This window comes from Abrus precatorius, unplaced genomic scaffold (genome assembly GCF_003935025.1).
Source record: "Abrus precatorius isolate BTA unplaced genomic scaffold, Abrus_2018 Scaffold4, whole genome shotgun sequence".
In the NCBI taxonomy this organism is placed as follows: Eukaryota; Viridiplantae; Streptophyta; class Magnoliopsida; order Fabales; family Fabaceae; genus Abrus; species Abrus precatorius.
In genome coordinates this window covers 14,651,472-14,675,510 of record NW_020874384.1, presented here as the reverse complement: position 1 = coordinate 14,675,510, position 24,039 = coordinate 14,651,472, and the positions used below count along the sequence as shown (strand labels likewise).

The following is a 24,039-nucleotide window of genomic DNA, read 5'->3' as shown; positions in this document are numbered from 1 at the left end:
TCTGTATAGTCTGATTATGGTTTTGAAGTTTTTCCTTCTAAGATTAGTTTTTTTTTTAATCAGAGAACTATTTACGCGTGTGTATACGAAAGGCAAAAGATTCTCTCTAGATTTCAATGAATCCATCAATTATGATCACTTCATTATGATTAAGTTGCTCCTATTTTTCTTGTTCTGTTTTTATAAGAAAAATGGTATTAAACTGCTAAATTAAATTGCTATCTATCTATCTGTCCATCATATTTTCTTTAAGTCGAGAGACCCTCTATAGCAAAAGTAAATTGGTAAAACTGGGATAACTTAATAATTTTCATCAAATATTTGTTATTTGTTAAAAATCAAGCTTTAACAAATCTTCAAAAAAAGTAAAAAAAAAAAAGAAAAAGAAAAAGGCTTGAGCATAAAATTGCAATATCCTTTGGATGCTAAGAAAAGGCCGCATTTTAATACGAGAATTCATATCCAGACACAATAATTCATATAAATAAGAGAAAAATAGAAAGAGAAAAAAAATATAAATTAAGATGAGTAATGTAAGGAAGGGAGATGAAGGAAAAAAGGTTGTAAAATTTTATAGAATAAATATAATATATCTTTTAATATTCTAGCATACATTGTAAAATGTTCAGTAAAATATGATCATTTCATTTTTTTTTTTAAAAAAGGCTTGAAATTACCATAACTGATTTAAGTAAAAAAAGATAAAGTTTTATTAAAAAATACGGCATGCAAGAATCATATTTTTTTATATAGAATTTGAAAATATTTTATACTAAACATGCAATTTTAAAAAATCACCGCCAACAATTTTATATTTTTAATAAAATTTAAAAATTATTAATGACAATATAGATAAAATTAGTTAATTTTAAAAAATTGTCATTAGTGAAATTTTAATTATTTAAAAATATCGTTAGTAAATTTTTAAAGTTTATATTTAAGTAATTTCTCCAAAAAATCATAATACGATATATTATGCCCTAAATCATCATACATAAAATAAAAAAGGCAAGACTGGGGTGTAAGAAAAAGTGTTTAGAATATATTTAACATTTATTTTTGTATGGCATAGAAATGAAGGGAAGCAACCATTGTACCACATAAAAGAAAAAACAACAACAAATAGCTTTATCCAAAACACACAAACAAGGAAAATGGCGATGGTAACATCACCGTCACTGCAAATCACAACCCCATTCCCTCTTTCTTCTCCCAAATCTCACCTCCGCAAGCTCTTCACCATCCGAGCCACGGAACCTGAAACCCCACCCTCCGAATCGGACCCATCCCAACCCGAACCTGAACCTTCCGAGGACGACTTCGACAGCCGCATCAACCAACTCCGCCTCCGTTACCGCAGCGGAACCGGGAAGAAAGCGGAGCTCCGAAAGAGCCGAAAGTCGAAGAAAGGCACCACGGAATCGGGGTCGAGCGTGTACCTGCCGCCGGTGCCGCTGAAGGAGGCGGTTTCCGGCGGATTGAAGGTGGAATTGGGGTTCAGCCAATACAGCGAACGGTTAAACGGTCGCATTGCTATTCTGGGTCTCACGGCGTTGTTGTTGGTGGAGCTTGCGACGGGGAAGAGCGTTATCAACTATCACACACCTGCTATTATTTTTATTCAGATTTATTTTGTGGCTGCCGTTTCTACTATCTTTGTCAAGTATGAGAAGGAAAAAATCAGTGTTTGGCCTCAACCCGAATCTTCAAGTAACGAATGATATAATAAAGATGATGATGATGATGATGATGATGATAATACCATTCTATTTTAATAGCTTTTGTGGATGTAATTGTAATTAGTGAATTGAAACAAATGTTATTTTTCTGATTGCAGTAGATTTTAAGTAATATTATATTCCTATTGAGAATGAGAGGAGCTGTGTGAAAGTGAAATTCAATTTGCTTTCTGTTGGATCCTTTCATTGGATTGAATAGAAGCAAACACAATTGGTTTGGTTTATGAAGTTTTTTTTTTTTCTTTCGAGTTAGTTTTGTTTTGAATCATAGAACTGTTTTTAGATACAAACATTTCGTATGTAATGCTTCTCTTCTGTGTGTGTGTGTTTCCCTATACTATAGATTGATTTAGGGACTCCATTCAAATGTGCTACCTAATAAAAAGTAGAAAAGTTATAATCACTTCATTTTTATCTAAGTTGCCTTTTTTTTTGTTTTCAAACTGCTAACTTAAATTGCTGTCTTCTTTTGGGTTAACAATTAAATTGTTAAAAGTGGTACGGTGCTTATGGCCAAAGCGGTTTCACGACCTACACTACTCTGTGAGTGTTTGGGTTCCAATCTTATATTTTGTCATTCTTTGGATAGGCTGTAGAATTAAAATGTCTCTCTGTTTTTTATTAAAAAATAAAATAAAATTGGGATGCTGATGAGCCATAACTAAGGCATCCTTGAAAATACTTCTAACAAGTGGGGTGAGAACTTGACTTTTCTATCGGTAATAAGTTATAATAACAAAAAATACTTTTATGTCTTGAGGTAAAATCAGCTTAGTTACTTAGATGATACAAAATCATTAAATTTGATTTTTTTTTTTAACAAATTGGCAGCACCATAAAATTTTATTTTATATTAAATTTTTTTTTACTAATATTAGTCTATGATAAGCAGCTAATAATAATAAAATTTTATTAAAAAATATTTTTATTTTTATAACTTTAATTTAATAACGGTATATTTTTTATACAAATTTTTTATTTGCGGATTCTTAAACTCAGTCCTAAGCCCTAAAGGCTGAAGTTAATAAAATCTTTAAAAAAATATATGAAAAAACTTTTTTGTATTGTAACGTTTTTTTAACTCCTTTATGAGATGTAGTTAAATTTTTAGTGACATCTCATTTTTTAAAATTTTAATTTATTTATCTTGAAAAAAATAAATATGGAAATATTTATTATAGTTCTTTTTTGCTAAAAACTTTTTTTGTTTGCGTTCTTTTATTAATAAATGCTAAGTCTAAACTAAAAGACCAACACTTTTACCGTTACATCACTTTTGTTGATATGTTGCACGTAAAGTGAATTAATAATATATTACAATTTTTTTTTTTGCATTGCACATTTTCATGAGACTGCAGTACATGGTGTTTGAATGGTTTAATGTTAGTTTATATTTACTTAAAAATTTACACGAAACATTATTGAACATGTGTAAAATATAATGTGAAAAAAAAATGGAAGAGAGTTTTAATTATATAATTTGTTATAGTATAGACAATATAACTTTAGCGGAATAATATTTTCTTTAATAGCATTGTGTTAAATGTTAGTAAAATATTTGAATTTACAAAATACTATTTTTAAAAATGGCTTACATCAAGACTTTTGGTAAGATTTACGTGTGAATTGAATAAATTAATAATTTATTAATATATTAAGTCTAAAAAAGAGTTTCCTAATATTATACATGTTTTAGATGGATAAAAAGTCAAAAACGTCGTCCAAACATATTGCCATTAGTTTCATAATAAGACTAAAACATTGCCCTTTTTTTTCCGAGAAACAAAGCTTTAATAAATTAACATGTAGTACTTTCTACAACAAATTTAATTGTAAGTACAGATATATTGAGCGAGAAAGATTTTAAGATAGTGATACTATCCCCACCACTCAGTTAATTTCATTTACACCTTCCATTAAAATGGTAAACTAACTAGTAGGCACTGCTCCCTAATGTCAAATTATAATAAAATGGTAAACTTGATTTCTCAAATCCTTTCTATACCAACATATGTGATTTACTCTTTATTATTGACTAAACTTCACAAACATTCTACATAAAACTCATCTAAAAATAGCGATTTAAAGAATGCGTTGTTCATATTTCTCCTACTGACAGATATCATGCATAAATTTTTAAAAGAGAGTTTTTATAAAGCTTTACAAATGTCTCGATATTTTAAAAATCAGAAGAAAGTTTTAGGACAACACATAACATTCAGCTTCGCTTCTACTTAAACCAACAGTTTCTTGGTGTTCTTGGAGATTTTTCTATATATCAATGTATAATTTATTACAAACTTTTCAATCGGAAAATATAATTTACAATAAACTATTGTAAGTATTATTTAGCTAACCTTTGGAGAAGTCTGAAAGAACTATAGACATATTTACTGAGGACACATCACCACACCAACCCACATCATTAACCAGTTATTGTTAAAAAAAACCTTTGAATAATAAAGCTAAAGATAACGGGTATTTGTAGAAATTGTTTTACAACTCATTTATAAAAGCTTGCCAGGCATCAAAATATATTTACCACTTAAACAATAATTTTAAAAAATATTACAATATATTAATTTGCTACAAATTCCTAAAATAACTTGAAATTCCATCAAAACTTTTAAGTTAAAATAAAAAATAAAAATAAAAAAATTGGTCATTTGCACAAACTAATCACTCAATAATCCCCATTAGTTTTTACTACCTCGGCATATCCAGACTTTTGCTGCAAACATCTTGTGCTGGCAAATTTACATGTTTACCATTCGTGTTTTGATCATTCGAGCTTTCGTTAAGTGAATTCATCCTCTTATCTTCATTTAAATCTTGACTCTCCTTGTGTTGGTTGCTATTCTCAGTCGCCTTTGAATTCTTAACATTTCCTTGCTCTTCACACGCTCCTGGAATTCCTTTATCTTTTAAAGCTTCATCATTGCTTGTAATTTTAACAAGAGGCACACTCTTCTCTTGACCTAAATTCAATCTTTCCTCCTCCAAGGTGCTATCAACCTGGCTTTCAGTAATACATTTAGGAGCCCCATTTTGTTGTACCTTCTCTTTTGGTGTGGAGCTAGGATCAGAAACTCGGAATTCTTCGGCGGGATTAACATCTTGCTTCAATGGAATTTCATCAGCCACAGAGGTAACAGGTTTGTCCTGTTGAGACAACATAAACAAAATAGTGAGTATTTTCTCCACATTAGGTGAGGCAGGAGATACGTAAGGTACATTTGAATGAACCTTCGGGTCAGAAGGCAAAATGACAGAAATGGATGACTTTGTCGAAGAGCTAGCTGCAGGCTTAGTATCTTCAGTGTTTCTTACTTGAGCAACCGTCAATTGTGACATAGTGTTTGGACGGGACTCAATTTGTGTCCCAGCTGTAATAGATTTCACCGCAGGTTCTGAAATTGGATTGCACTTCAAGACTGGTTTTTCAACTAATTTGGATTTTGCAGAGGATTCAGAAGATCTCAACAAAGCTTGAGGTGGTACAGAACTAGTGGCAACTGTCTCTGTAGTATTTCTAATCTGCACTTGATTTTTAACTAATGTGGATGTCTTAGCTGCAACCATTTACATTGAAATCATTCGAAGGTAAGAAAAGTTATTCAAGTGCAGATCATTTGAGCTAAATAACATTAATAATTAAGTGAATTAAATAACTAGCAGTTAAGTAAATTAAATAATGAAATATTTCATTATCAATGTCAAAATTTGAAAGCCATAAAAAAATCAAAGTAAAAAAATGAGCCCTTCAATTAATATATTTAACACTAATAATCAGCAGAGAACTCACAAATTACAGAGGAAAAGTAATACTATTTGATAGTATTGAGAGATTAGGAAAGTCGTTGAGGTATTGGAAAATTAGCATTGATATACAGACTACAGAGATATTATTGTGTTTATACTTTATATACCAACTTGGAAATCATGTGCAGACCATGAAAAGTATAACCATATTATAAAAAGCATGATGCTTATATCCAATAATCTTGTAAAGTTATACAACACAAGGTCAAACTCAAGCTATTTGGCTACTCTACTCCAGCCAATAAGTGCAAGAAGTCAACTGGTAGAACAGTGATGGTAATCTGCTCATTCAATGTTCCCCCACCTAAGAGCTTTCATATTACAGAATCCCTAGATATATTAAATGCAAAAGTTTAAATAATCCAAGAATAGTCATAATAACTTTTAGAGAGAGAGGGGGGGGGGGGGGGGATGACAGAAGCAATATATTGTGATTTGCTTCATGGTTTTGAGGGTAAAACATAAAACATTTCAAATCACATTTGCATCTTGCAGCACTTTAAAGAACCATAAGCCCAAAAAGGGAATTTGATCCATCACTTAGCAAGACCATGATTAACAAGTGTTCCAGGGACAAGGCACTAAATATGTCTACAATCATTAATAGACCCATCCTAAAATAGGTTGAGAACCATAGAACCCAAGATTCAGTTGATAGTTAGGAACTTACACTTAGTTTGGAACTGAGGATTAAGGAGAGAAAGAATTGAGTAGGGAAGAAAACATACTTCCAAAGAGAAAGTTATCTCATTTGGAAAGGAGGAGAGATGAAGAGAAATAAAGAAAATGCTGCGAGACCCGTGAAGAAATTGGTTTCTCCATGTCTCGAAGAAAAAGGTACAAGAGGGGAGAGCTTTGCTGTAATGACCAAAATGTCCTTGCTTTGATTTTATTTTATTATAAAAGTAAGAAGCCATTTAACATAATTTTTCTTTTTTTCTCTCTATCCAACCAAATAAGGGGGAAGAGAGAACTCAACTTTTCTTTCTTATTTCTCTTAATCTAAATACCAGACCAGACAACTTAAAACTGTACCCATTTTCTACTTATTTTTCTCTTCTCTTCCACTTTTTTCTGCCCTATTTCTCTCCTTCCTACTACATCTCACATCCAAACAAAGGGATAATAAAAATAGGTAGAAAAATGAACAAAATCATTGGAATTTGTTTAATATGAAGATAAATTAAATAAAATAGAAAAAGGTTCAAAGACAATTACCAGGATCAGTCACTCCAGGAGCAGTTAACTTTTTGAATGGCATATCAAGGGCTAAAGATAAAGAGTGTCGAGTTGCTAGCTGTTCAGCAGTAGTATACTGTGTGCTGGTTGAGATGGTTCCTGGATTGGTGCAGCCATCTTTCTTTCGTAAAATGCTCCACCTCTGTAAGTATTTGGATAACCCATGACAATATGTAAAACCAAAAGTAAATAACAATAAAGGTGAAATGGAACAGTTATTAAATCACATTAATATTTACAAATCAATCGATACAAGAAAATATGTATTCACAAGTATACAAAGTAAAATGCTCCACCTCTGCAAGTATTTAGACAGCCCATGATAATATGTAGAATATAGAGTAAATAATAATAAAGGTGAAATACAGCAGTTATTGAATCACATTAATATTCACAAAACAATCAGTGCTCAAAAATATGCATTAACAAGGATATAAGAATTCATTCATTATGATCTAAATCATCACACATATGACCAGTTCCTTGTAAGAGTTGGACACGTAAAACTCCATTGCCGGGATTTGAACCCGGGAGAACTGGGTGATGCCCAGACATCTGACCTGACTAGATGACAACGGATAAAATATATTCAGTGCCATCAGTCATTATATTAGGATGGAATATAGCAGTCGCAGGAAGATATCGCCAAGCATGCCATAATACATATGCATTTTTTTCATTGCCAATTTTCCTTTCACCCATTTAAAATCAAGGGAAGGAATGACAAGGTTAACACTTAACACACAATGTACAGTTGTACACAAAAAAGAAAAGGTCAGTTTTCAGCATGCCCGACTCCAACAGCTGCACAAACAGGCTAAAGAATCCCCTCCCAATAACATAGCTGACAGGTATAGATCTGCTACATTAGATGAGGGCATCATCAGATTTTAACTTGAAGACCATTTTCTTTGCATCTGCAGATCATGCAGTCAATCTATCAACAGGATACCAAGGATTACAACCTCCTAGCAATATTTAACTTTAGATAATTCCTGCCACAATTATCTAACTTATTAATCAACGTGATGACATTAACTAGAATTAATTTTGATAAATATTGATGGTTAATAAATTGAATGCTTTAAAAGTGTCCACCTAAAAGAGAATGAACTTTCAGTGAGCTTGTTACAAGGAACAGGCACAAGACAAACCATAGGGATCAAACAATAATTAAACTTATCTGGTTTGGATTTCAGGGAAAACCAGGCTGGTTTCCAAATGTATAGGATAATAAATATAATGAATCTTGGAGATATGCAAGGTCTAGACTCTAGAACTAATTAAACTAGATAGATTATATGATGTAGTATGCCAGGATCTCCATACTTCATCATTTACAATTGCCAAAGGGTGCTGTTCGAGAGCTATGACCCCCAAAAGTAAGATAACACTAAAATAAACTATAAAAAGTGGTATTAATGAGAAAAAAGTGTTGCTGCCTTTTCTTTCTTACACTTATCTTTACCACCATGATGGACATGACCATTTGCAAATACCTCTAGCTATTAATCAAAACAGATGATGATAAACATGTTGCCTTTTAAGGACTATTAATGAAATCTTCACATAAATACTTAGAAAAGATAAATGAGTCACCAATGGCCACATAGTTTATAAATCTTTAGGATTGAAAAGCCACCTGAGCCAACTGTGTAGGACTTCTCTTGATAGGAAAGTTGTCTAGTTTTGCCATTGTTGCCCAATTCCCTTCACCGCATCTCTGAACTGCAGCTCGTAGCTGCATGTCCTCTTCCTCTGACCATGCTTTTCTTTTTCTTTTGGAAGCCATGTTACCACCAACTAATCCCTTAGATTCTATACCATCTGATGATGATACAGTTGGCAGTGTCTGTCTCTGAACAGTAACTGGAAAAATAATGCTTGACCCTTGCATCAAATTAGAGGGCTGAGAACTTTCAATGGGAGTTCTAGATGAATGGCAAACTGGAACATTTATAGTCAACGGAGCCTCTATTGTTGAGCTACTTGGGGTAGATTCACTTAGAGTACAAGAAGCAATCATTACCTGAGGAATAAAACAATTCCCAAAAATAGGCTGGTTAAATTGAAGAACAAGAAATAGCACAATAGCAAGTTTGAACATTGAAACCATAAGGTGAACTCAATTATTCCACGCTACATGGGGTCATTTACTAGGATCAATCAACGTCATTGGGCTCTACCAAAGACTAACTTTTCAGCAAAACTTGTAGAGGTGATTTTTATTGCCTTGTAATACTTTCTTTAGTTTTTTATGCCTTCCTCTACCCATTGTAGTCAAACTATCATTTACTAGCTCCATTTTTCTCAATGGAGACTCTGCTAGTCTTGTCACAGAACCAAACTACCTTTCACAAGCTTCTATCATCTTCTCCTCTATAGCTGATACATCAACTTTCTCTTGGATACGTTCATTCCTAATCTCATCTTTCTTTTTAGTATATTTACCCATTTGCCTCAGCATTCCTATCTTCACGGCACTAATATTTTTGCTCTTGCCAGCACTTTACTGCCTAGCATTCACAAACATACATTGTTACTAGTCCAATTGTTGTCTGGTAAAGGCGAGCCACCTTGCAATCAGATATTAATCAAATAGTTTTTATAATTGTAATGCCCCCCACAATCAAAAAGAAATTAACAATTTAAATCAGGGGTTCTATTAAAATTGTTTTCTTATAGATAGGACAAGTATATTTACCTTCACACATGCTGTAGCCTCCGCTGAAGATTCCACACTTACTAGGGGTAATGCTTCTAGCTCACACTCTAGGTCACTATCATCATCCTGCAAATGAGACTCCAAGTAAGCCTGAATCCATACAATACTAATCCAAGAATCCAGTGAAAAAAAAATACAGTACAGCAGTTTGTGCACACCTAATCTGAGATAGCAATTTGAAGAGTAAAGGTTGTCATGACTAAAATAATAAACAGAACACTGACAAGTTTTTTTTATTTTCTGCAGGAGGTGAATCTTCATGTCGCTGACAAATTCAACTATAATCACTAGTTGAGTAACAGCATAGTAAAGCAATATTTATGCATTAGAGTTTCAGCCAATACCTTGATTGATAGTTACATTTTTTAATATTAGCTAAAACCTGATTGTATTTGTACTCAAGACTTCAATATCATAAAATTGAATGATCACGCATATTAAAAATTAATCACACTTGACTCTTCATTATTAGCACCAAATATGATTATTAGGTTGCTAAAGCTATAGAAACCATTAAACAGCCAAAAGAATTCCAAAGCTGGTGCAACAAACGTGTTTGACTTAAAAAATGAAATGACCAGTAAATTCAGCATAAGTAATAGCTAAATGTATAAAATAATACTGACATGGATACACACAGCATAAGCATACAAATACACTACTAAGACTTATTTGAGATTTAATATCATAATATCTCATACTAACGTAGAAATCCAAGATTGGGTTAAATCCTTTAATAACTTAAGAATTGGGAGTGTTTAACCTGATTTAGCATAACAAGGAGAAAAAATAATAACTAAGAAATAAGAAGCGTGATACAAACCAGAGGTTCAACCCCGTCGTCGAAATTTTCAGGCAAGGCTTCACGATAAGCTAAGTGACGCCACAGCATTTGGTACTCCCTAGCATTAGATATACCCGTCGAGGTTTTCTTCACCAACTCATTCCAATCAATTTTGGAGTTAGGGCAATGTGCCGCCACTTCTTGAAGCAACGCTAGCACCGTCGTTGCGTCATACCTGCACAAAACCCCAAATCAAAACTCTAAATCCTCGAAGAGCAACGCAAAAAGAATAAAAATAATAACAAGAATGAAAGAAAAAAGACCTCTGAATGAGTGTAGCAGCATCTTCCTCCGTGAAAGAGACCTTTTTGTTCTTCTTTTCTGGCATTGGTGATTGAAACATAAGGAAGAAGAATAAAACTCTGTTGAATAAACCCTAATCCCTAACGACAAAGAGAGACGAAACCGGAAAAGGGTGTGACCGTTGAGTTGAAGAAGTGTTTCAGCAAAACATTGAAGACGTGTTAAGCAAAACAAAAGAATTGGGGGATATTGCGCGAGCTGATTACTGAGGACGGAATCATGATAACAACAAAAAGAATCCAAGACGTAAAATACAAGACAAAATATTAATGGAAAATCATTATTCTTAATTACTGTTTAGATTTTTATTCTGTACTTTTTTTTGTTATGTAATGGTATAATTTTTTGCTTTTTTTGCCCCCAATTATTTTAAGTCAGTTATACGTAGTGCAAATTTAATCATATTTCATTAAGCAATCATTGGAGAAGGGTAAATTATACTTAGTTTTCCTTTAACTTTTTTACTTTTTCAAAGAAATTTCTTGTACTATATTTTGTGTTACATCCTTTTCTTTTAGTTTTTATAGAAGGCCCTTCAAGAGCACGTGTCAATCTATCCTTTTTATTTTCCAGGCTATTTATTGGGCTCTACCCAGGAATAAAAATTTACTGAGAGTTAATGGACAAAAAAGGTATAACAGATACCCAGAAAGTGAAAAAAAAATATAAGGGAATAAAGGGTTCAATTATTGATAAGTTTTGTCATTAACTAAATCATCTGAATTCCTTAAAATATAGTAGTTGTATCACTATTTATGTTTTTTTATAATTTAAATTTTTGAAATTATTTATCATTTTAAATTCTTTTATTGTAAATTTTATTTAATTTTTGGTTTAAAATTCAGCTTACTCTAAATGACTACTAACTTTTTATATTGTTTTTTTCTTAAATCTTAACTATTTATACTCTCAAATTAATTTTAAAAAGATTGATCTTTTCTTTCTCAACTACTTTTTTTCGAATTAATTATATATATAGTTGTATATATTTATTCACTTAAATAGATATCTTTTAAGCTATGTTTTATAATCCTACCTAATTAAAAAAATATTCATGCAAGTGAAAAATACTTGCTAGCTTCACTATGTGTCTGAAGCAAAATTTTCTCTGTAATTAGAGACGGGAGTTTCTTTTGTTAAATTCTTAACATTATTAATTTTAATCTCTTGACCTTTTATAGTCGAATTGATCTCAAAATTTATCAAAATTACATTAGGAGGGGAAGAACCTGCAAGAGTCAGATCTTGAAGCACATGTAGGTAAATGGATCCCAATAACACTATACGCCAACGCTAAATTTTGAAGAAAACGCCGTTGGCTTGTAGCATCTGTCTTTGACTCGTATAGCACATTGAGAATCGTTTTCTAGCTGTGATGCATTAACTTATAATACTGTTCAACCTTATTCAGAAGAGCTTTTCTGCTGTAAACAAACCAACTACAGCAATAATATGACGTCTTCAGCTTTTCACACTTTTTGTGGGTATATATTTAAAACAACTTTTCATGGCGGCCATGATCTTCTGCCGTTGTACATCCAAAATCACCTTATCCCTACTAGTTCTTCATTGGGTGATAATATCTTTAAATATTCTAGACATGTAACCCATTAATATAGCTTACCAAAAGTAGTTGATGCAAAATTTATTGGTAATTGCGATCCACAACAGCTTTCTCAATACCTGTTTAGAAACTGTATTTGCATGGAGCTGGGGGGTACCTCTATCTGCGTATGTTCGGGTGTGTGGTGTGTGTTGCGGGGCACTCGTCATACATGGTGAGTAACTCTAAGCAATTAACTTCCCAACTCTGAACAAAAAACCGCAAACCAAGAGAATCGATTGTCTTCAAATTGATGGGTGTATAGACAGAAACCTATATCCAGATTTAAGCATTTCTTTTCCCAGACAATCAAAGCTTCAATAGTACCACACCAAGAAAGTCCCATCGCTTCTATTATTCTATGAGCTATCGATTCTCATCCAAGGAAAACTCACAGCCTTGAAAACCGAAACACGGCGAATCGTACCACGGCTAGTGTGTTTGAATTCCCAATCGTAAACCTCAAAATCATATTTTGAACAGAAGTTACATGATAAACTTTTGCCCAAACCATAATTTGAACAGAAATTCAAAGAAGCACTATAATAAAACTCTCAGTATAGTACTCCTTGTAACAAGTTTGAGCCAATGACTTTGCCAGAACTCAAGTGTACGAGCCTCAGCATACAAAAAAAAGGTAACATCTTAAACATTATGCACATCAGAAAGATCAAGAAATTGAGGTATTTCACTTTTAAAGAAACTCGTACTCAACACAGAAAGATACAGTATTGAGCATCCACTGTATTTTAAAAAATACATGCTTCATTAATAAAACAATTATTCGTTATCAATTCCTACAATAATAATACAAGACCACCCACTGTAACCTGTATGTGTTGTTGACCAATCTCTGAGACTAACTATAACAAAGTCCCCTAAAAATAATCCTAGTTCGGAGAGATCCAACCTATCATAATAAGAGAATATAAAGATACAGAAGAAAAAAGAAAAAGATAGATGTCCAGAAAATCATTTCTCAAGGAAACCTGTTTAGCCTCCACTGTCAGTGTCCTAAAATTCCATCTAAGCAGTGACTTGTCTCAAAAATATCCTTCAGCCAATGTTGAATTTAGCATACCAAATAACAAGGATACTACAATCCAGACAGAGGAACAATCAGAAAAATCACCAGACATCCCTAAGGTATCGTCCATCCATCTGCAGTTTTTTCACCATAGCCTCTGCTTTTGATGACTCCACATTTTCCTGAAATTCAATCCAGAATCGTGGTTTTTTGAGATAGGTTCATCGAACACATACGGAGAGTAGATGCCATTGCAATAAAAAATACACGTTGGAGTGGTGCGTCAAAAGAAAATATAGCATCATAAATTAAATTCTTTGCAAAAAGGTATTATTCAAAGATGAAAATTGGTATTGTTGTGTCCCTTCAAATACTAACACAACAGAAATGTAGACATAACAAAAGCAAATCTGACAGAATCAGGCAATCAGCCGATTACCGTGGCCATCTCTCACACCCACTCAAATTGCGAACATTAAAGTCAAGTACAAAGAGGAAAGGAGGAACTAATGATACTGATACATGCACGTGTAACATACATTAGATGGAATCTTGATAATTGATTTATTCCGTAGTTTTTAAAAGGCTTTTTAGTTAGGAGAGAGAATCCCTCCAAAAACTAATGAAAAACAAGAATTAACACACAAACGGCATCATAATCCACTAAAAAAATAAAATAAAGAAGGAACCATTTCCCCCAAATAATAACCCCTTTTAAACCTCAAATAGCAAGATTATTTATTTATGCATCAATTTCTTCAGTGTCATTGCACCAAAAGTTAAAAAAAATCTCAATTTTAATCTCTATCACAGGATGGTAAGGACAACTTAATGTAATTTTCAAATCACAGCACAAAGGCATAGTCACATGCCCACACAAAGAAGAATGTTCAAAATTTTCCCACATTTAAAGTATTTAATACAACAATATGATAGTAAACCCAAAAGAGAAGAACAGAACCATACACAAAGTTTGTATTAATAATAATGTCAATTCATAAATATTTTTCACCTAAGAGTTAGAAATAGCTTTGGTGCCCGCTAGAAAGAGCAAATACACTAAATATACTGAAATTTTCACCAAACAGAAAGCGTATTTCTACTCCCAAAAGAAAAACCTAAACATCTGTCACTCCTACACTATCACATAAATATACTACTATACTCACTGCTCATCAAAATTATTTTAAGCATTCATTCTAGATGAAGAGAATAAAACATAAGATACAAAAACTTCTCTTATTGCCTCATAATAGCGGGTTAAGTTCTTTGAAAATCAATACTCATTATGCATGTTAAGGAACAAGAAAGTTGTCACTTTCAAGTATTATGCAAAAGGGAGGGAGGGAGGGATGAAAGCAATCAGCACCTGCTGCTGGACAATGGTATGAAGAGTTCGATGAACATCTCTGGCCATACCCTTGGCATCACCACAGACGTAAAGATAACCTCCATGAGAAATCAGGCTCCACAGTTGTGCAGCCTACACTTAAGAAAATTAATCCAATAAATAATTTATGCAGCAACAATTTTATTCCCACCAGGCTGTTACTCAAACTTACTTTATCCATCATCTTGTGTTGAACATATTCCTTTTTAGGCCCCTCTCTAGAGAATGCAACTATCAACTCTGACAGAGAACCTTGTTCCACAAAATTCTTTAGCTCATCCTCATAAATAAAATCCTACACAAAGAACATAATTAGCAAATCACAAACTGCTCTGAAAATCCACTCGGATTGAAAGTTCACAGGAAAATTAATTTACCATTCGACGGTTCCTACATCCAAAGAAAAGTAATGCAGGACCAAGTTGAACACCATCCTCTTTGAGGGCAAATCTTTCCTGGGTAAATCAAAGATGAAGCAATAATTAAAAACAAGTAGATGCTTCGAATAATGTGGTATCACCTGATTTCACTATACAGCAAAGCACTAAATACTGCAAAATGGAGCTTTCTAATTGTAACAGAATCAAAACTAGGTGTTTCATTTTGTTGCCGAATTGTGATTGATTATTACATAATTATCAATTTGATTCCAATGTTTGTCACCTAAATTATTTCTTTTTCTATTCTAACCCCTCCCTTTTTTTATTCTATTACATCACTATCTAACAGAATGATTTTTATGGAAATTATAAAAATACAAACATCTATTTATTCACCTGTAAAAATCCCCTGAAAGGTGCCAAACCAGTACCAGGTCCAACCATAATAATAGGAATTGAAAGATCAACTGGTAGCTTGAAATTTGAGGGTCTAATAAAAACAGGAGCCCAGCTACAGTCACGGCTTTTCTCCAAGGATATAGCATTCTGATCATTCATGAGAGAGATTTAAGTTAGACACTACATAGCATGATTGAGTATTCCACCTCTAAGGAGTGGTGAGAATCATAAACATAACAACAGAGGGTATGTTGAAAATGGAGCATATGATTGCATGAGAATTGTATCAATTACATATTGCTACCTTCATCCATGTTGAACACACTCCTTTGTGAATTCTACCAGTGGGAGTTGGACCATAGACCAAGGCGCAAGTTACATGTACCCTTTGTGGGGCAAACCTGGACAATCAAGTAATGCAATATTACTTTTCAACAGTTACAAAGCGTTGCTTGGATAGTTTAATGCAATATTATATCTTCACCAGTTATCTTATAAAGCTTTATTGGATTGTTTAGATAGGATAAGACAATCACCTTGGAGAGGATGAAATAGAATAATATCGAGGCTGTAAACGAGGGGCTACAGCAGCAAAAAACACACCGAGGGGAGGTTTTGCTGATGGAAACTCAGCCATCACCTCAAGGAGACTTCTCTGGCTTCCAACCACCCATTTGGAGTACTCATCCTGGAAACCAAAAATTGAAAACCACCATCAAAGAGCAGGGGGAAAAGGAGAAAATTTCATAATTTTAAACAGAAGACAAACACTGTACTAGCAAGCTTTTTTACCTTTCCCTGAGGCGATGTGAGGAACTTTAATCTTTCTGCTTCACTAGGTTCAGAAGCATGAGCAGCTAAGGCAACTAAAGCAGCCTGAAAGAGAAGTATGTGTAACTATTTATTAATTTTTTTTAACATGGACAAATCCCTACTGAAACACTTTATAACCAGTAAAACCAAATGCGTACATGATACAAAAGAAACAAGAAATGGTAAGCACATGAAGCAAAGATAATATAAAAACCTTGCGTGGGGGATTCAAGAGATCAGCATGGTGTGCTAATGCAGCACGCAGGGTGCAAGGACCAGGGAAAGGAGGCAGCAGAGACCCACCAAGGGAAGTGCCATCCTCATTATCAGTGTGAAGAGAAAACAACAGATCTAAATTCTGACCCAACAATTTCCCAGCTTCTTCAACAGTTTCATCACAATTCTCAGAATAAACACCCACATGGTCTCCAGTTTCATATCTGGGAAAATATCAGACAAAATCCATTAATGGATTTATTAAACACTATCAGATAATTGGGACAGCATATTCCGGTGCAATCTAATTAGAGATGACAAAACATCAATCCATTAATTCCTGATAACTTTATAATTTTCTAAATTTCATGCTCCACAAGATTGCATGCCTTAAAATTTTTTAGAAGCTTAACGCACTTAACATATGACATATTTGCACAGATCAAAATCATTACAATAAATTCATCAGGGAACCTCACTCTCATCAAAATTTACAGTTTATCCAGTCAGTGCTTAATAATTGGGGAAGAGAAGAAAATTTTGGATAACTGACATTTTTCTGAATTTCTTTTTTTACCTGTAAAACCAACATTAAACTGTTTTCTTGGAATGATGAGTAAAAGCCTTCATAAAAAAATGTTATAACACATTATATCTCAACAGGACTCAAAATATCAACTTAACAATCATATAATATCTTTAAAATAAGTTAAAAATTCTATAAAAATAAATATTAACAAAATTTATTAGAAGTCAATAAAAAACAAAATAATTGTAGTTGACCAATGTTATTGTTCTTTGTTTTCTTGTTTACCAAGAAAAAGTGATGAGGGTCTTTGAAATGAAACATAGTTCAACTTACGTTATGCCAGTCCCTGATATATCAAACTCCAAATGTATGCAAGAACGGTCAGACTCAGGTTTGTGAAGCTCCCTCTGAACAGCAACATTCACCCTTCAGGAAAAGAAACAACAGTTTTGTTTTATCCTTGATAAGTAACAATGATAAAAAAATGATGTACAAATCCAAGCACCTGCAAGGATGATGAATATCAAACACAGCATTCCCATTTGCCACATTTAAGTGATTATCATACGATGATGTGACAGTGGGATCATGAATCACTACTCGGTATTTGGGAATAGCAGCTGTATAGGGAGTAGAGACAGTATTTGTATCATCCTCATCTCGAAGCAGATGATCCAGCTCAGGCCACAGAGTTTCTTTCCTGCAAAGCCAGAAACAATTCACAACATTAGAAATGCCAAAAAGCAGTAGCCATGTTTCACACAATTTTTATGTACCGTCAAGTGGTAGATAGATAGCAGAAGCAAGAGGGCTCTATTTACCAGGCAGAAAAATCATCCTCAATGGATTGATCATCGTCACCTAGTCCAACAGGAACAAGGCGCTTTGCACCTGCAGCAAAACACACACTGTGTAAGAAGCAGAAATATAAAACTCAACAATGTAAACAAACAACAATCTTGTAATCAAATTTCATCAGCACAATGTAAGTGCCGGATGGAGTTTGTGCTTTGTACATCTAGAATCAAGATATTATAATAAGATTGCTTGACAAATGACTTACGATATTTTCTGAAAGTTAGAGTTAGAACCAATATTTTACACCCATTAGACTTCATGGAAGGCTTTATCAAAAACACATTGAATCTAACAAAGTAAAGCACCAGTTCACTAAGCAAACAAAAAAACTTACAGTTGAAGCACAAATGAAAAAAATGAAAAGACAAACCATCCTCTTCAGCTTTTATCAATAATAACGATTCTAAGAAATACAGAAGAGCAGATAACCAATTTAATACATTTTGAAAGTTCAATTGATGAAATTACATACCTTGTTCACTAAGTTCTTCATCAACAACTTTACCTATCTGTATCAAAAGAACGTCAGATTCAAATGATATTTTTTGTTAATTAATTAAAAACAAAATCATTTGATTTTACCTTATTAAAATGTTCATATTGTCTGTTACCTAGGCCAAAAACTCCATACGTGAGCTGTTGAAGCCAGGTGCCCCTCTCATCTTTCCCCTTAAATTAAAGCCCACCAAAACTTAGAATTATTTTAAGTATGCCATATGAATTATAAAAGTGCAAATAGAGAGCAAGACTGATTTAGAATTCACTTAAAAGTGATACAACTACAAACCTCAGTAAACCATTTGTAGAATCTTGCAGCATTGTCAGTTGGCTCTCCATCTCCATAACTGTCATCAAGTCCAAATGCACCACAATTTCAATAAATAAATGCATTTCAACCATTTTTATGTACATAAATCTTACGTTGCCAGCATGAAAAATGCAAGAGTCTCTTTCTTCAGCTTCTCCTCATACTGATCATCATCCATTGCATAGTCATCCTAGATAAAATTAAATACATCATACACTAAGCCAGTGATAATTCTTATAAATTGAAATTACTGATTTCCTGTAGAATGAAATCAAACGTTTTCTAGAACTCCCCCTAGTGAGAAATCAAACATTTAACATAGAAATATTTATCCCACATATCCACGACCAGAGTCAAGGAATTGCCATAATTCATTTCAATCCAACTTACCAGGTCAACAACTTTGACAGCTGCTTTTTCATACCTTGCCTTGATCTCCTCAGCCAATGCCTATAATTAAAAGAAAAATATTTATGTTACAGTGGCACATGATTGCCTGTTGATTTAAAGATAAACATCTGTCCAAGGGGTGACCATTTCAAGCATTCTGGAAAAGGGGGAAATAGTTTCATCTTTACACAAAATACATTTGCATAAGACGAAACCATGTTCTAGCTAAATTCAGAACATCAACAATTAGCCAACTATGAAGACATGTCAATATAGGGACGGCATGAGGCAGGAAAAGTGCAAGCTTTGCTTCCCAATAAAGGTGTTAATTATATGCGAGGGACAAAATACAGAGAAAAAGAAAACACTAGTGTTTGACTATCTTGAATTGATTTCCCATATCGGTTAACCACTCAAGCATAAAATTCACGGTAAAAACAAAATCTTAAAATTTTCAATTTGAAAAACCTTGGTCCTAACAGTCCCAATGACAGACACTTTCAAGATTTTGACTATTTTACCCCATCTAATTTCACAGTTTGCAAGTTAAATGGCCGGACCTTTTCAGTTTTTCACAGGTACCAGTAAGAAAGGCACGCAAAGCACACCAAAGCCGTGAACCTTGAAAAGGCAGCGTCTCTAACAGCAAGAGGCACAGTCACCCCACACCTTAAGCAATAGGCACGCCTTTTGGCACCTTTGACTACAATCAACACTTTTGAAATTGACACCAATGACATAACAAAACAACATCCTCGCCCATTTATGCCTCCAAAATACCAAAATGGACACATCAAACAAAAACACAGGCCAAATAATTCGCTCCGCCACGAATAACACTATCCATAACCTAGGTTAACAAACTCACAACACAAGTCAAAACTACGAATCTTCTTCTCCCTACAAGAAAGTCAATTTCACAGCATGAAAAACAGTAAATATATTTTATTCGAATAATTATCATTTTTTAAAAAGATCCAGCACATTCGATTCGATCCAGCACAAGAAAAAAAGAATCAAGAATAAACAAAACAGGGAAATGATTCAAATATACCTTAGCAAATCCCTCAGCAGTGCCGGTTTGAGTACCAAAGAAAACGGTGACCTTAGTCTTACCCGAGGCAACGTCAACGTCATCATCTTCATCCTTCACCAACGACTTCGGCACGATCACCGGCTTCACCTCCTTGTTCCGATCCGAAGATTTCTTCCACAGGAACACCAAAAGGCCGATTATAACGGCGGCGGAAGTGGTCGCGATGAGAAGCAACGAATCGGAAACGGAATCGCCGAGCGAAACGCCGAGCACCGACTCAATGGTGCGCACCAAATCGGAATTCGAAGCCATCGAGTCAACTCAGTCAAAATCGGTTCGAATTCAGAATATGGTGAGTTTGAAGGTTTGAGAGTGAGAAGATGGAAGTTGTAGTGAACTCGGGGCGAGAGGGAAGCAGTGGTGAAGAACCAACCAGAGCTAAACCAGAAATTTTTGGTCACTTTCCATTGATGTCAATCGATGTCCTTTTCCAGCTATGATATATGAGAATTTCCGAGCTGCGATAGATGCGAGATATCGCAACTCTCGCGTTGACAACTACACCGAAAAGGTTGCTTTTGTGTTTCCTTTCTTTACCTTTTTGCGCTCCCTACCCTCGTTATTTTACCTTTTACTCGTCTCGCAAAAGAAATGAAAAAGAAAAAAGGCATTTTAATAAAATAGTTCTTTATTTACGTAATTTTTATGAACAAATAAAATAAATTTTTTAATTTATTATTGAATACTTATTATTTTACTTTAAATCATCTTTAAAATTATCAATGATGATGATTAAAAAAACATTATCAAACATTATTCCATGAAACTCGATTCAAAGTAATTAAGTATATATTTTGTATATATTTTTTAATATACGTTTGACTGTACTCAATTAAAGTATGAATCCAAATTTTGTAAATAAAAAATTGTTTTTGTCATCTTCATAATCAATAAAATAGGATATTTTTGTCATTAATGTTTTAAAAAATTCCATTAATATTTAATTTTATAAAATACTTTATCTTTATCTTTAATTTATAACTAAAATGATTGATTCATATCATTTGAAAAATAAATGTGATATTTTTTTAATATATTGTTTATTTTTATTAATTTTTTGGAAAGTTTTAAAAATTTGTCTAAGAAATATTAATATTTGAACAATTTAAGATAGCACTAGCTAATTCGACATTCTAAGCTCATAATAGTGAGTTGATTTTTTACTCTCTCTCAACTTGTTCCTATTCTTAAAAAGCAGAAAAATATGTTTTACCAAGATAATTAATTAGAGTATGTTTGATTTTATTTTTAAAAATATTTATAGTTTTTAAAAATAATTATAGTATAAATTTGTACTACATTTTATTTATAAAAATTAAAAAATATTTTAAAATGAAATCAAATATGCTCTTAGTCTTTTGTTCTATCAATTTTGTTTCTATTGATATATATATATATATATATATATATATATATATATATATATTAAAGTTATCCAATAAATATTAAAAAACAATTAAATATTGTTAAAAATTAATACAATAAAATTTAAAACTAATTTTTTAATGAGTGTCCTTGAGAAATTTATTATCCTCTAATTTTAAAAATTGATTACTTTATAATAAATAATATAATATTTAAACTATAATTAAACTGATTCACAAAAGCATCTATTTAAACAAATTTATATTTATTCAATATATTAATTTTATTGTTTCCCTTTTTTAATATTAAAATATTTGTTAATGCATTATTTGAAACAAGTGCAAGTACCAAAAATTATAAGACACCTCCCTTGCGTGATAAATTGTCTTAGCTATTGTTGGCAACAATATTAAATAAAAGCACAAGTACAAGATAATTTATGATTTTTTTAAAAATCTTTATAATCATTAAATCTGAGAATATAGGTTGATTAAAAAAATATATCATCATTGCAAAACTAAATAAGGATTAACTGACATTGGACGTTAAATTTTATAGATTTATAGTTTTAATCATTTTTATAGAAATTAATATTTTTTAAAAACTATTACACTGAAAATTCTCACGAAATAAAACAAATTTATAATTTTTTATGCAATTTTAAAATTAATCAATAATTCACTGTGCTGCTTTATTTTATATTTGTGTATATGTATAATGAATTATTTAAATATAAATAAATTTTGTAACTCCATGTATGTGAATATTGAAAATATTTAACATGTATTAAGGATGTCAACAAAATAACATTGTATAATTTAACGTTTATCATAATAGAATTTAATATTTTAAAAAATAAATATAATTTTATAAAAGTTATCACCAGTATCGATTCATCTTTCCCAAATTAAATGTCTAAAATGTTAAACATTTCAAAATGTCATTATTTAGACATTAGGACGCCGCTAATGTAACAAAACTTTACGTCATTATTTAACAATATTATCGTATCGCTTACTAAGTTTGACAATATTAAAACTTACGTGAGATGTTAAACTACAACTTAATTATTAACACATCGTTGGACTTGGATTATTCATAATACATGAACATTAATTTATTAGTTTTTAATTAAAAACAATAACTTTTAAAAGCCAGTGCAGTTTGTAGCATTTTTCTTTCCATTCACCCATAATTTAAACAAAACTGCAGGTATATTTTTGTTATTCATACAATAATAATAATTGTTGTAAATGTATTCACTGTCACAGTTTTGATGTAGGGTAAAAGACGTATAAAATAAATTGAATAAAAAATGAGATTTATATTATCTTGAGAGATTAATAATTTAATATTAATGTTAACTGATTAAAAAATTGCTTTTGTAAATTGTAACGCGTGTTTAATAATACATGTCAGAAAGTAAAGAAATAGTAAATTTAATTTAAAAGTATAACCAATTTTATTAATTTATTAAATTTTTATTGTATATTTTAAAATACACATTAAAAAATGTGATAGAAAATACATTATATATTTTTATACTTTTGTATTAAATAATGTCTCAGAAGATTTAAATAATTATTAATTATACAAAATTTTATGACAAAATATATTTCTCAACGAAAATGTCTTTTGTAAAGGCATTTTTTGGTTTTTCTAATAATTAGTTGAGTGTTTTTGTGAAGTTTAAGCCCTAAGGTGAGGCGATATATCAATTATTCAATGTACTATTGAAAATCAATTAGTGTTTTATTTTATTATAAAGTATATTTTTTAGTAAACTGCTTTTTTTAAAAATCCTTATAATACTTTATAAAATATCAAACAAAAATTTATTGAACATGTAAATAAATAAAATAATAAAAAAAATTCTTACATGCTATTCCTTCCTATTTATTTTATAAAAATAACTATCGTTATTTTTTAATTCTTTAATAAGTGTCTTGATAGTTTTTTTAATTACAATTTTACATTACGAATTTATATGAGTGAATATACTTATTTTTTTTAATATATAAGTTATCGATTTAATTAATTATTATTATAAATATTTATAAAAAATTATTAAGCATCATGATATATAATTATTTTATTGATATCAATAAATTATTTATTTATAAAATGGACAAGAGAAAATATATAATTTTGCATTAAAGAAGTACAAGTATCACTTCTGCTTAATTAATATATTTAAATAGTTTTTACTTCATGTTAGTTCATCGGCAAGTTCAGTCAAATAGTTAATATAGAAAACACTCTTTTTTAGTTTCTAGCACCAAGTTCACCAACTGGTTCACAATTTCGTTCATGCTTTTAAACACGATCTATATGCCAAACATAGACCAACATCAATTTTTTTTCCTTGTCTAATGTCTACATCGTTTTATTATAATTAACGTGCATTCATCAAGAGGAATAAAATATTAGTCCATGTAAGACTTATGCAACACTTCTTTATATAGACTCTTTACTCTTTCAAAGATATATTCA

At 31.8% G+C, this 24,039-nt stretch overlaps 3 protein-coding genes across 5 annotated transcripts; 1 reads left to right on the top strand and 2 right to left on the bottom strand.

Moving 5' to 3' along the window:
• Nucleotides 1-1,088: 1,088 nt before the first annotated feature.
• LOC113865625 lies at nucleotides 1,089-2,148 on the top strand. Its single transcript, XM_027500316.1, has one exon. The coding sequence runs from the start codon at nucleotides 1,155-1,157 to the stop codon at nucleotides 1,719-1,721; it is 567 nt and encodes a 188-aa protein (XP_027356117.1). The 5' UTR covers nucleotides 1,089-1,154; the 3' UTR covers nucleotides 1,722-2,148.
• Nucleotides 2,149-4,249: 2,101 nt separating this feature from the next.
• Nucleotides 4,250-10,876, bottom strand: LOC113865219. Its single transcript, XM_027499628.1, has 7 exons — nucleotides 10,633-10,876; nucleotides 10,349-10,544; nucleotides 9,505-9,591; nucleotides 8,443-8,829; nucleotides 6,780-6,942; nucleotides 4,986-5,311; nucleotides 4,250-4,901 (listed from the first exon to the last, which is right to left on the bottom strand). Exons 1-7 carry the CDS (start codon nucleotides 10,710-10,712, stop codon nucleotides 4,446-4,448), a joined length of 1,695 nt encoding a protein of 564 aa, XP_027355429.1. The 5' UTR covers nucleotides 10,713-10,876; the 3' UTR covers nucleotides 4,250-4,445.
• Nucleotides 10,877-12,944: 2,068 nt separating this feature from the next.
• On the bottom strand, nucleotides 12,945-20,716 carry LOC113864497 (NADPH--cytochrome P450 reductase). Of its 3 annotated transcripts, none has more exons than XM_027498270.1 (18): nucleotides 20,140-20,716; nucleotides 19,086-19,145; nucleotides 18,809-18,885; nucleotides 18,675-18,732; nucleotides 18,470-18,556; nucleotides 18,360-18,396; nucleotides 17,851-17,920; nucleotides 17,535-17,729; nucleotides 17,363-17,455; nucleotides 16,499-16,724; nucleotides 16,264-16,347; nucleotides 16,008-16,159; nucleotides 15,776-15,872; nucleotides 15,469-15,618; nucleotides 15,070-15,147; nucleotides 14,865-14,987; nucleotides 14,672-14,785; nucleotides 12,945-13,484 (listed from the first exon to the last, which is right to left on the bottom strand). In XM_027498270.1, exons 1-18 carry the CDS (start codon nucleotides 20,431-20,433, stop codon nucleotides 13,404-13,406), a joined length of 2,076 nt encoding a protein of 691 aa, XP_027354071.1. In that variant the 5' UTR covers nucleotides 20,434-20,716; the 3' UTR covers nucleotides 12,945-13,403. The 3 variants fall into 3 exon arrangements, with proteins under 3 accessions (XP_027354071.1, XP_027354072.1, XP_027354073.1); XM_027498271.1 differs by having other exon boundaries at nucleotides 12,948-13,484; nucleotides 18,470-18,549; nucleotides 18,671-18,732; nucleotides 20,140-20,665; XM_027498272.1 differs by having other exon boundaries at nucleotides 12,948-13,484; nucleotides 18,470-18,549; nucleotides 18,671-18,732; nucleotides 19,098-19,145; nucleotides 20,140-20,665.
• Between the last annotated feature and the right edge of the window lie 3,323 nt (nucleotides 20,717-24,039).

Bases quoted from the DNA above. Each gene is read 5' to 3' on its own strand.
- LOC113864497 (XM_027498270.1), bottom strand. From the start codon at position 20,433: ATGGCTTCGAATTCCGATTTGGTGCGCACCATTGAGTCGGTGCTCGGC. The intron at 17,921-18,359 runs GTATGTAATTTC...GTTTTGCTGCAG, and splicing joins TGAAGAACTTAGTGAACAAG to GTGCAAAGCGCCTTGTTCCT. The intron at 16,725-17,362 runs GTAAGTTGAACT...ATATTTTCCCAG, and splicing joins ATATCAGGGACTGGCATAAC to ATATGAAACTGGAGACCATG.
- LOC113865219 (XM_027499628.1), bottom strand. From the start codon at position 10,712: ATGTTTCAATCACCAATGCCAGAAAAGAAGAACAAAAAGGTCTCTTTC. The intron at 8,830-9,504 runs GTAAATATACTT...TTTATTCCTCAG, and splicing joins AGGCTACAGCATGTGTGAAG to GTAATGATTGCTTCTTGTAC. The intron at 5,312-6,779 runs GTAATTGTCTTT...AAATGGTTGCAG, and splicing joins TCCTGGAGTGACTGATCCTG to CTAAGACATCCACATTAGTT.
- LOC113865625 (XM_027500316.1), top strand. From the start codon at position 1,155: ATGGCGATGGTAACATCACCGTCACTGCAAATCACAACCCCATTCCCT.